This window comes from Meleagris gallopavo, chromosome 7 (genome assembly GCF_905368555.1).
Source record: "Meleagris gallopavo chromosome 7, MGAL_WU_HG_1.1, whole genome shotgun sequence".
Taxonomy (NCBI): Eukaryota; Metazoa; Chordata; class Aves; order Galliformes; family Phasianidae; genus Meleagris; species Meleagris gallopavo.
Genome location: NC_139410.1, coordinates 21,921,418 through 21,932,605, shown reverse-complemented (window position 1 = coordinate 21,932,605; position 11,188 = coordinate 21,921,418). Strand labels below are relative to the sequence as shown.

Sequence of the window (11,188 nt, the reverse complement as noted above, 5' to 3'; positions counted from 1 at the left end):
GCTCTTGTGCCCTCTCTGTCTCATCACACCTGGTGGTCCCTTTCGTGGTGAGGGCACAGTGGGTTCTTGGCTGGGGTGCCCTGGAGCTGGGGCTTGCAGAAAGCCCTTCCCTCTGTTTTCCCTGCAGCCCCCCATGCCCGCAGCAGGCCTTGTTTTCTGGTCTCCTTGGTGACAATCTCATCGCTCCTCGGCTTCTCTCCAGCACCTGAAAATAGCCACCGAAAGTGGAGATGCCTGCTGCCAGCACCGCCGCCGTGGCCAGGCTGGAGCCAGGCTGCCCTGCTCGGGGCTGGACACTTACATCTGCAGGCCAGTATCACACAGTAGTGAGGCAGCCTGGGGGAACCCTTGTGTCACCCCAACACCACTGGCTCGTGTCCTGCCTCATACCTCCTCCTTTTCTCCCTGTCTTTGGGTAATGCCTTTGCTATAGCTCTTGATGTAGTTCTCTTCGCTCCTCGCAGCCCATACAATGTGCATGGGGGTGCTTGTGGCCGCCCCTGCATCCCATGGGTATTTTGGGAAGCTGTCGGCTGTGATTTAAAACCATCTGCCTGGCACCCATCTGGGGGCCCATGGCCCTGCTCCCTGCTTTGACCGGGGTCCAGCTGTCCCCTGGGGTGAGCTGGAGTCACCCTGTCTGTATGTCCGGCCATGGGTCTGCTCGCCCACGGCTGCTCTGGGGCTGGCCCGGCAGTGGGCCAGGGCGATATTTGAACCTTCCTGAAATAGAAACGGAGCTGGGAGCAAGCATGGGGTGGGAGGGGGTGGCCCAGTAGGGTAAGGGAAGAGGTTTTTGGGTTGGGAACGTGAGATCTGGGGGCCGGGAATAGGCTGGACGGCAGCAGGACCCCAGGATGAGCCGTGGCATGGGGACAGAGTGCCCAGCCAAGCTGTCCTTGTGTCCCACACTGTGCTGGCTGTCACTGGGGCCACCTATCCAACATCCTGCAGTACACGTGGTGCCGTACCCCTGCTCCTGCTGCAGCAGCCACATCCTGGTACTGCTGAGTCGTGCTCTGGGTAAAAAAGTTGGTGGGCTGGGGATAGCTTTTCCTCCTCTGGCCATCCATCCATCCCCCATGTCCCCAGGTGCAGCAGGTGCTGCAGGCTGAGATGACGGGGTGACACTATGAGTGCTGCCTGGTGGCAGTGACCCCCCCCCCCCCCCCCGTTGGAGGGGGCATGGCTGGCATTGCTGAGTGACACACTATCTGCCAGGCCCCGGCCAGCCGCGGGCCCAGAATAGCAGCGCTGCCCTGCAGTCAGCATGGAGCAACTCTCCAGCCCTGCTGCTCCCCAGGTACCCTCAGGACGGGTGGGGGGCCAGGCTCGGTAACCCCCACTTGGGACCAGCCATGCCGGGTGGGGGGTTGGTGGCACCTTTTCTATGGCTGGATTGGTGTGGGGACAAAGACACAGGACACAGCACGACAAGCCTGCCTGTCCCCACTGTCCCCAGCTGCTGGGGAATGATTGGGGTGGGGGTCATTTGTGTAAGGTCACCTCCCTGCCAGGGCGGCTCTGGACTCCTTAGAGAGCAATCCATGTGGCTTTGTTGTTGTGGGGTGGTATGTAAACATTGGTTCTGCTGCCAGCTCTGCCCATGATCCATGCTGCTTTGTTATGGTAGGGTCTCCTGGGGGACTGATGGGGGCACGGGGCCAACCGGCTGGTTCTGATTGTCCCCCCTCCTGCCTGGGCTGCCCCTTTGTTATTGCAGGATCTCCCAGCGTGAGGCTGGGCATACCTAGACCCGTGTGGCAGGTGTGATTGGCAGGACTTTCAGCATCAGAGGAAGCTGGAGTGGGATTTACACCTTGGGGACCAGGGGAGGGAGAGGAAGGGCATGGGGGTTGCCTCAGCTCGGACAGTGAAGGGAACACTGTGTGTTCTGGAATCCCATGTCCTGCACCTTCTCTACCAGGAACAGACAAATTCTGTCCCAATGGGGCCTATGCTGGCAGGGAGCTCTCTGGGGGCTGCAGCCTGGGGAGGGATGTGGTGGGGGGCAAGGTGGGCTAGCTGCTGCTGACCCCCCTGTCTCTGCATGCCCCTGCAGATGGTGCTGCTGGATGCTGCTGCCCGCCCCATGGAGGAAGGTGGGTAGCAAGCAGGGGGCCGAGCAGCGTATATATGGATAGCAGGTGGGGCTGGCTCACTCATGCAATGAGTGCATAAGCCCTTGGCCTGCTTGGAAAACCCATGTCACCCCACTCAACTCTTTCCAGGCTGAACAGCTGCTGTGCTCTGCACTGCCTCTGTCCCTGCAGAGTGGGGTCTGGGGGTTCTGCTGCACTGAGACCCAGCAGCTCAGCTCATTGCTGGGGTAGGTGTGCCCACAGGGTTCCCAGAGGCACTACATCCCAGGGGGGAAGAGGAGGAGGAGGAGGAAAAGCAGAAAGGCTCCGGGCCCATCACTTTCACGCTGGGCAATGAGATCCTGGGGCTGGAACCTGACAACAATTTCCAGAGCCCTGATGCTGAGGTCTACATGCACTTCATGAGGAGTCACTGCTGCTATGACGCCGTCCCCACCAGCTGCAAGCTTGTTGTCTTCGACACCACGCTGGAGGTGAGGCCACGAGGATCACTGGGGACAAACTGGGCAGGGGATCCTCAGTGTCTTCCTGACCCCGCTCCCTTCTCTGCTGGCAGATCAAGAAGGCTTTTGTGGCACTGGTGGCCAACGGGGTGCGGGCAGCCCCACTGTGGGACAGCAAGATGCAGACCTTTGTGGGTGAGTTCCAGGGCAGCCGGGGCAGCAGAGGGACTGCTGTGAGATGTGGGCAGAGTGGGCAGCCCCATGTCTCTGCAGGGATGCTCACCATCACTGACTTCATCAACATCCTGCACCGCTACTACCGCTCGCCCCTGGTGAGTGCCCCAGACTGCGGTGCGCGTGATCCTGTGCTCAGGGTGATGGGAGGGATGCGGGGGAATGAGGCAGTCCTTAGCCATGCCACCCTGAGTAGGGCATCTCCCTGCCCTCAGGTCCAGATCTACGAGGTGGAGGAGCACAAGATTGAGACGTGGAGAGGTAGAAGCTGGAGGTGACGGGGGGTGTCTGGGCTGGGGACATCCGTCATGTTCAGCGTGGGGGTGGCTCTAGGAGTGTGGGACACCACTTGCAGCTCTCTCCCTTTGCAGAGGTGTACTTGCAGGGCTCCTTCAAGCCACTGGTCTACATCTCCCCAAGTGATAGGTGAGCTCCTGCCCAGGGGGGAGATCTGGCAAGACCCCCAGCCAGGGGTGGGCACCAACTCAGGGCACCGGAGGGCTTCTGGGCACAGCCACATCCCCCCACCTGCAGCCTCTTCGACGCCGTCTACTCCTTGATCAAGCACAAGATCCATCGCCTGCCTGTCATTGAGCCCATCTCAGGCAACGTGCTGCACATCCTCACCCACAAACGCATCCTCAAGTTCCTCCACATCTTTGTGAGTACGAGGTGGAACAGAGATGGGGCAGTCTGTCACCACAGGGTGGGGTATGTGCACGACGTGTGCTCACGTGCACTGCCTGCTTCAGGGCTCCACCATCCCCAAGCCGCGCTTCCTAAAGAAAACAGTGCAGGAGCTGTGTGTCGGCACCTTCCGTGACGTGGCTGTCATACCTGAAAACGCTCCTGTGTATGCTGCTCTGGAGATCTTTGTGGACCGCCGTGTCTCTGCGCTGCCCGTTGTTAATGCTGCAGGTATCCTATAGCTCCTACCCTATGCCCACCTCAACATCCCCTCCTGCCATCCCCTCCTCACCCCCTCCTCTGTCTCCTTACAGGTCAAGTGGTTGGGCTCTACTCCAGGTTTGATGTCATTGTGAGTACTGAGCGTGTTGGCGCGGCCATGGTGGCAGTGGGAGCACATCCTGAGCATCATCATTCCTCCCAGCACCTGGCAGCCCAGAAGACCTACAACAACCTGGATATCAGCGTGCGGGAGGCGCTGCAGCAGCGCACTGTGTGCCTGGAGGGCGTCCTCACTTGCTACCCCCACGAAACCATGGAGGACATCATCGACCGCATTGCTGAGGAGCAGGTGAGGTGGCAGGAGCACATCCCTTCCATTCACCCGTGCCACTCCCTGCTCGCCGCCCACCTGTGATACTCTGCACCCACAGGTCCATCGCCTGGTTCTGGTGGATGAGAACCGGTACCCGCGGGGCATCGTCTCTCTCTCTGACATCCTCCAGGCCCTGGTGCTCACTCCCGCAGGTATCGATGCTCTTAACTCTTAGCCCACGACGCTCCATCTTTCTCCATTCGCACCCTCCATTTCTCTCCACTTCAGGTAGGCGCTGCCCCTCTGCCACTGCAGAGCTGGCCAGGGAGGGAGGGTCTGGGGGCTCTGGGGGTGCCCAGGTGATGACAGCGGGACCAAGGTGATGATTGTCCCAGGCTCTCTAGATGGGATGCAGGTTGCACAGTTCTTTGGGCAGAGTGATGGTTTTGGGGGCGTGATGCAGCCCAAGACAAAACTTAAACTTTTGGCATCGCCTCCTGGTCTTCATGCCCACCTGGTCTCTAGCAGTGCCTTGTGCATAAGGTGACAGGGCTGCATTAAGCAGGCATGGGACTTGCACATTGCCCACATAGGTAGCAGTGCCAGGGGGAGACCAACAGTATATCCTCCTCCAGACCAACCCCATCTTCTTCACCAGTGCTTGCACACAAGTCCGGGATGAAGGTTGTCCCTGTGCTCTGTGTCCCGTGGCTGCAGGGCAGGATGCAGTGCTATGCTGCAGGGTCCCAGCCCCAGTGTGGTGCTCAGCCCCGGTGTGGTGCCCACAGGGGGGTTATGGCCTTGCACACTCTCTCACCCTGCAGGCATTGACCGACACTCGCTCTGAGGACACCAGGGAAGTGCCACAGGCTCATCCAATGCAGGACCTCTTGCTTGGGTACCGCAGGGCCGTGGAAGGAGGCTTGGGGCCCAGGGGCTCTCCATGGGGGGGGGGCTGCCCACCTGCCCTGGCCCTGGGATTCACTCTGAGCCTGGGGCCAACTCCTGCCAACCTTGGGGAGGAACAGAGCAGGGGGAAAAAGGGTCCAAGGGTGCCTCCAGACTGCGAGCACACAGGGATGCTCAGTAGGCACCATGCCACCAGGAGCTGTGCAGCTGGACAAATGGACACCTGCATGGCCCTGGGGGACCTGCAACATCCCCCCCCTCCTGGCAACTGCTGTCCCCTCTGCTACGAGACCCCAGTGCTTCAGGTCCCACTGTTTGTGGTGGGTGCCTGGGAGGAGCGCATGGCTCAGCTGCACGCACAGGCTTGTTTTTTGTAGGGTCTCCAGGGCTTGAGTGCCCTGGTAGAGGTGCTCGCAAGGGGACCCTGTACACTGATATGGGGATGGGGGGTATTTATTTATTTGCCAGTCTCTTCAGCCTTGCTGGAATAAAGCAGCCTGCCCTAGGCACTGCGTTGTGGCCTTTCTGGGCATGCAGCCTGGCACAGCTCTTTGGGATAGAGCTGGGGATGGGGTGCCCACCTCAGCACAGCCAGAGGGATGGGGATGTTGGCTCACTCTGGGGTGTGCAGCTCAGTGGCTCCAGTGGGGCTAAGATGACCCTTGAGCCATCCTTCCCCCACTACTTTGCCCATGCTCCCATAACCGCATTGCTGGGGAAGGACAGCTGACAGCAAAAGATCCTCTGTGCTCTGTAGTCCCGTGCTGCCAGGAGACGGTGCCAGCACCCATCCCTGTAGGATCACCTGGCTCCATCCCTTGGAACCGCACACAAAACCCCACCACTCAACCCCAAAACCTGCTGGCAGCTCAGCCCTGCACTGCGAGAAGGGGGACACTGAGGCACGGAGAAGGGGCTGGGGCCAAGGTCAGTTATTCAGGCAGGACCCCAGGCACAGCTCCACACGCAGCGACACAATCACGGGACGAAGAACACCCACCCAATAGCTGCAAACCCCTCCCTGTGCCCTCTGGTTCCTGGGCATGGGGCAGACTGGGGCACTCCCGGTGGCATGTGAAAGGCACAACGATGCCCTGAGCTCAGGGGGCCCCCGGGCGAGCGATGAACTCCAGGTTGATGGGCTTGTCAGCCACCAGGACGATGCGGGACACAGACGTCACCTCCACACCGCGGGGGTCTGGCCGCACCTCGAAGGCTTGGATGATCTGTTGGGGCAGACAGAGGGGCAGCAGTGCCTCGGGACCACCCCAGACCATCCAGCATAGCTCATGAAGAGCTTCCCAGGATGGGAGACCCCACTCACCCTGGCGAGGGCCAGGTGCATCTCCAGCTCAGCAATGCGGCGACCAACACAGGCACGGACCCCATAGCCAAAAGGGATGGAGCTGAAGGGGTGGTGGGGGGAACCGTGTCCCCGGAGCCAGCGCTGGGGCAGGAACCGCTCTGGCTCGGGAAAGTAGGTCTCGTCATGGGACATGGCATAGTGCGCCAGGACAAAGAGGGTCTGTGGGGTGAGAAGGGGTTAATGCCCTTGGATGCAGTGGGGTATCCCCAGCACAGCCCCCACTCACGTTCTTGGGGAAGAGGTAGTCTCCGATGATGATGTCCTTCTCATAGAAGACCCTGGCGTTGGTGGGCACCACGGGGTACACCCTGAGCCAGGATAGGGGGAGAGGTGTTGTGGGAGACAGACCCAGCCAAGCCCAAGGCAGGAACCAGGGGGAGTATCTTTTGCTGCTTGGTGGCTCTATCTCCCTCTCCAGGAAGGAGATAGGTGGCTGAGTGCGGCCCCAAGGGGCTGTAAACCACTCTGCACCCTGGCCGATGCTCCCATGTCCCACTCCCTGGGTCCCCCACTAAGCACATGCCCTCATGTGGGGGAACAGGCTGTGCCAATCCAACTACTCACCCCAACCCAAGAGGGAACAGGGGCTGTACCTCAATGTCTCCTTGATAACAGCCCGGAGCATCGGCATCTTGGGGATATCCTCAGCACCAGGAAACCGGTCTGGGGGCACAACAGCTTTCAGCTCCTGATACAGGGTCTCCTGGATGCCCAAGTCCCGGGAGAGGTGGTAGAGGGCCCAACACAATGTGTTGGAGGTCTGGGGGTGCAGAGGGAAAACAGGGGTGAGAAGCAGTGAGAAGGGGGAAAGTGAGGCGTGGAGCAGACAGGTGGCAGAGGGGATTATGGGGTCTCCACTGACTACTTCCCTGCCCGTGCCCCTAGCATTGAGATTTCTGGGGATGCCCCGGTGGCCCTCACCGTGTCCACGCCAGCCAGCAGCAGCTCGGCCACACTGCCATACACCTCGTCCAGACTGAGGTGGCCACTGGCCAGCAGGTAGCTCAGGTAGCCCTGAGACACCTCCTTGCCCTTCTCCACGTGCCCCTCCAGCTCCTTCATCTTCCGATCGATCAGCCTCTTGCCTGCAGGGATGGACACCCGATGCTGACATAGCGGGTGGTGAAAACCAGGTGGCCAAAATCACTGCTCCCCATTCAGGATCACAGAGGTCCAAACCCAATCCATGGCTCACCAAAGGCAAAGATGGTGTCCCAGCTGTCCAGGTAGCGGTCCCAGAAGGGCAGCACCTTGCGGCTCCAGCGGGGCAGGACAGTGGCAAAGATAGAGTTCTTGAACATGAGGTTGATGGAGTCGATGAAGTGCTGGGTCTCGGCAGGGACCTGCTGCTTCAGGCACCCAATGCGGGTCTCGAAAAGGATATAGGAGATCCCTGCGGGGGACAGGCGGCATCCAGAGCCCCGCGGGGATGGGGGGAGCGGAGTGGGGCTGAGGCCCCCCTACCTTCCAGGGCGAAGCGGTACAGCAGATTGGCCACATCCCCCACCAGCACCCCTGAGGGGCTGCGGCTCCGCTCGTCCCGCAGCCGCACCATCAGGTCAGACACCACCTCACCGATGGCATCCGCGTACAGCACCGCCTCCGAAGGCTTCAGCAGCCGCTTGTTGAGGACCTGCCGCAGGCGGTACCAGCGCTCCCCTTCCCTGCATGGGGATGGGACTCGGTGCATCCCCAATCCATGGGAGCATCCTGCACCACGCCACCCCAATCCCTGGCAATCTGTCCACCCACCCTGGCCGTGCCCTTCTGCTCGGGCCAGAAGGAGCAAAGGGAGCTCCTATTCACATCCCCGCATCGCTGTGGGGACGGACTCACTCAGTGAAGGGTCCATAGGGCAGGCGTCGCGTGTCCCGGTGCTCCTTCCATAGGGCCATGTCGCTCCGCATCGGGTACTTGCCCTCCTGCCGCAGCAGCTGCTCCAGCACCACTGGGCTCCCGATGTTGATATTCTGGTAGTGTCCAAAGGTCGACTTCCAGATGGGGCCATAGATGCGCCGGGACATTAGCTGCAATGCATGCACGGGACAAGGTAGGGTGAGTAGTACATCAGGGTAGGGGGCAGCACTCAGCACTGAGCACAAACTGGTGCATGGCACAGAGTGGTGCATCCATTGTCCACCCCACGGTGCATAGAGAGCCTTGGCAAGACCCAGAGAGGATAGCAGGAACAGGAACAACTGCCATGCACAGGGCAGGAAGATGCAGGCCCATTGTGGTGGCTGTCAGCAGATCCACAGAATCACCCAATCCACACTCTGCTAAACCCGAGGACAGCCCTTGAACCCACTGCTGATAAGGGTGGTTAATGATCAGCGCTGGGCACAGCGCTGGGGCCACACAAGGCCTTGGGGACGTACCATCCAGGGAAAATCCAACAGCACTAGTCTTTCTCTGGGCTCAGAGTTCTGCTGTGCTCATCCCCTAACTCTAACCCTAATCCTACACCCACCAAAGCCACGGCCCTCTCAGAACACCACTACCCCAGGCACTCTGGGGTCAGCTGAGCACCCCCTTGTCATCCACAGGGATGACATTTCCAGGGGGTGTGTGACACCTTGCTGGGCACCAAGAGGCCCTCTGGAGCTGGGCTGGGCCTGGGGAACTGTGAGCACCCTACAGGGAAGCCCCGGTCCCCATTCCCCCTGGCTGCTGGGATGCACGTGGTACAATCTCCCTTGGTGACTGCGTCGCAGGCTGAGCCCAGATTCATCTGAATTCGTCACCACCAGGAGACAGACGTTCCTTGTGCGTGGTGGCAGCAGGAGGGGGAGGGACGGACGCCCCAGTGCTGCAGGCAGCATCCCAGGAAGAGGGGCCTGAGAGGTAGGGTCACCCAGGCTGTGGGTTAGGGTCAAAGCCTCTCTGCCATCGGGTGCTCGCAGCCACAACCCAACACAACGCAGGCCTTGTGCAGCAAGGCAGGGAGAAGCTGCTGGGATCCAAGGAAGGCATCTCCAGAGCTGTTTGCGAAGCTGGGCCTTGCTTGGAGCCTCGTGGAGCAGCAGGGACCCATGCCCGCTCCCTGACCCCTGCTGCCCTGTGACACTCCCTTCCCCAACAGCAGTGCCAGCTGCTTTGTGGTGTAGGGAGGCTCCATCCTGCGCTCCTCCTGTTCCCATCCTGCACTCAGCTCCCGGACGTGGCAGGTCAGAGCTCCCGGCCGCTGGAGGATGGATGCCGCTTGGCTCACGGCCAGCCAAGCCCATGTCTTGCTTCATCTAATGTATGAGGAAATGTTTGGAGAAGGAAACAAACACCTCTGCCTGTTTCTATTCTGCGTTCCCAGGCACCACCTGCCCCACATCTAACCCCAGTGCTACTGGCTTGGGGTGCCAGGACCCCCTGCACACAGCCCCCAGACAACTGGGGACCGTTGCCGTGCCCAGCTCAGGGACTGGGGCCAGCTGTAGGGACCCTTCGGTGCCCCGCTCTGTGCATCACCCCAGGGGTAGCTGGGTGTTCCATCCCCCAACGCTGCCCACCCCCATCTCCCCGCAGTCACTCAGTGCTCACCCCACGCCGGTCCCCGGCATACCTCTGTCGCAGCATCACTCCCCACCGCATCCCCAGAGCATCCCCTCGTCTCCACACCCCCCGGGACCCCCCGGGCACCTGGAGGCGGTGCGTGTGCAGCAGGTAGCCGCGCAGGAAGAGCCAGACGAAAGTCCTGAGCAGCCCCGGCCCCGGCAGCTCCGCCGGTCCCTTCAGCCGCGCCGGCCCCGCCGCCGCCGCCGCCGAACTGCCGGTCCTGTACGGCGGCCCCGGGCTGATCGGCGGCGGCGGGCGGAGGCGTAGGGGCAGCAGCAGCCGCCGAGCCCCGCCGCTCGGGCCCGCCATGCTCCGTCGGCAGCGCACGGGACGGGGCGGTGCGGAGCGGTGCGGGAGGCAGCACCGGGGGCGGTGCGGGGGGCGGTGAGGGGGCGGCACCGGAGCTGGGAAGCGGGCGCCGAGAGCCGGGCAGCGGCAACGCGAAGCGAGTGCCGGGTATCGGGAGATGCACGGAGGGTACCGGCTGCGGTGTGTGCCTCGTGCAGCAGGCAACGGGCACTACGTGATGGCTGCTGCGCACCGAGCGCCGTGCGGCAAACACTGAGTGCCGTGCACTGATTGGGATGGCTGTTCCTCCCGGCCTGCCCTGTCCTTGCCCTTGTCCTAGACATGGCAATCTCACCCATCGTTCCCTGTTCCCGCCTGGCTCCCATCACCATGTTTCTCTTTGTTCCTATTTCTGCCCGATTTTTCTTCCCATCTTTGCCACTGCCCATCCTTGTCCCTATTGCTCCCCCCACAGCAGTGCATCTCCTGCAGTAGCCTGGAACCTTTTGTGAACCCCGGAGGGTCCCTTCGGAAGGTCTCCAGGACACAGGGACCAGTGAGAGGGGTGTTGTTAAGCCGAGGTTGCCCAGAGCATCCATCCCTCCCTCCCTGGGGTAGGCTTTGGGTGCTCAGGGAGGGCACAGCCACACCGCAGGGGAGCTGATGGGGCTGCCAGCTGGGAGAGCCTGGCGTGCTCATTGTGGCTGCGGGCACATTGCTGGAGGTGGCTTTGGTTTGTCATAGTGATGAGGGAACAGGGCACCAGCTCAGCCCGCAAGCAGGACTGCACTGCAGTTATGTCCAGGACACGGCCAGCCTGCCGCTGCCACCAGGGCCATGGGCCACTGCTGTGCTAGGGTGCCTGCCCTGCTCCAGGCTGCTCCAGCCTTTGGCTGGGACATCCCGGTGTTAATCATTAGCCACCCTTATCACGCGGTTAGTTCAATGTCCTGGGGGGAGATACTCTGTCCCCAGGACAGGCGGACACTTCAGAGCCCAATAGGTGGCCGAGTCCCTGTCCCACCACGTCCTGGCTGCGGGAACTGGAGATGTCCCAGGCCGGGCTCGAGGCTTC

General features: G+C 61.5%; 2 protein-coding genes across 7 annotated transcripts; one reads left to right on the top strand and one right to left on the bottom strand.

Moving 5' to 3' along the window:
• Nucleotides 1-149: 149 nt before the first annotated feature.
• On the top strand, nucleotides 150-5,419 carry PRKAG3 (protein kinase AMP-activated non-catalytic subunit gamma 3). Of its 6 annotated transcripts, none has more exons than XM_085228528.1 (13): nucleotides 324-1,303; nucleotides 2,063-2,102; nucleotides 2,346-2,575; nucleotides 2,659-2,740; nucleotides 2,819-2,877; nucleotides 2,995-3,040; nucleotides 3,151-3,205; nucleotides 3,314-3,440; nucleotides 3,532-3,697; nucleotides 3,781-3,818; nucleotides 3,891-4,037; nucleotides 4,120-4,289; nucleotides 4,826-5,419. In XM_085228528.1, the coding sequence occupies exons 1-12, from the start codon at nucleotides 1,271-1,273 to the stop codon at nucleotides 4,234-4,236; spliced, it is 1,140 nt and encodes a 379-aa protein (XP_085084654.1). In that variant the 5' UTR covers nucleotides 324-1,270; the 3' UTR covers nucleotides 4,237-4,289; nucleotides 4,826-5,419. The 6 variants fall into 6 exon arrangements, with proteins under 6 accessions (XP_085084655.1, XP_085084652.1, XP_085084651.1 ...); XM_085228527.1 differs by having other exon boundaries at nucleotides 2,334-2,575; XM_085228529.1 differs by lacking the exon at nucleotides 324-1,303 and adding an exon at nucleotides 150-309 and having other exon boundaries at nucleotides 2,474-2,575; nucleotides 2,659-2,877.
• On the bottom strand, nucleotides 5,348-10,202 carry CYP27A1 (cytochrome P450 family 27 subfamily A member 1). Its single transcript, XM_003207630.3, has 9 exons — nucleotides 9,910-10,202; nucleotides 8,113-8,303; nucleotides 7,741-7,940; nucleotides 7,472-7,669; nucleotides 7,198-7,361; nucleotides 6,870-7,036; nucleotides 6,503-6,584; nucleotides 6,235-6,435; nucleotides 5,348-6,136 (listed from the first exon to the last, which is right to left on the bottom strand). Exons 1-9 carry the CDS (start codon nucleotides 10,132-10,134, stop codon nucleotides 6,011-6,013), a joined length of 1,554 nt encoding a protein of 517 aa, XP_003207678.2. The 5' UTR covers nucleotides 10,135-10,202; the 3' UTR covers nucleotides 5,348-6,010.
• Nucleotides 10,203-11,188: the final 986 nt, after the last annotated feature.

What these genes read in the sequence shown, in the direction of transcription:
- CYP27A1 (XM_003207630.3), bottom strand. Translation starts at nt 10,134, where the DNA reads ATGGCGGGCCCGAGCGGCGGGGCTCGGCGGCTGCTGCTGCCCCTACGC. An exon ending in TGCTGGCTGGCGTGGACACG is followed by an intron (nt 7,037 to 7,197) that starts GTGAGGGCCACC and finishes CTGCACCCCCAG; the next exon opens with ACCTCCAACACATTGTGTTG. An exon ending in TGCACCTGGCCCTCGCCAGG is followed by an intron (nt 6,137 to 6,234) that starts GTGAGTGGGGTC and finishes CTGCCCCAACAG; the next exon opens with ATCATCCAAGCCTTCGAGGT.
- PRKAG3 (XM_085228526.1), top strand. Translation starts at nt 1,271, where the DNA reads ATGGAGCAACTCTCCAGCCCTGCTGCTCCCCAG. An exon ending in TCTTCGACACCACGCTGGAG is followed by an intron (nt 2,576 to 2,658) that starts GTGAGGCCACGA and finishes CTCTGCTGGCAG; the next exon opens with ATCAAGAAGGCTTTTGTGGC. An exon ending in GCCCGTTGTTAATGCTGCAG is followed by an intron (nt 3,698 to 3,780) that starts GTATCCTATAGC and finishes GTCTCCTTACAG; the next exon opens with GTCAAGTGGTTGGGCTCTAC.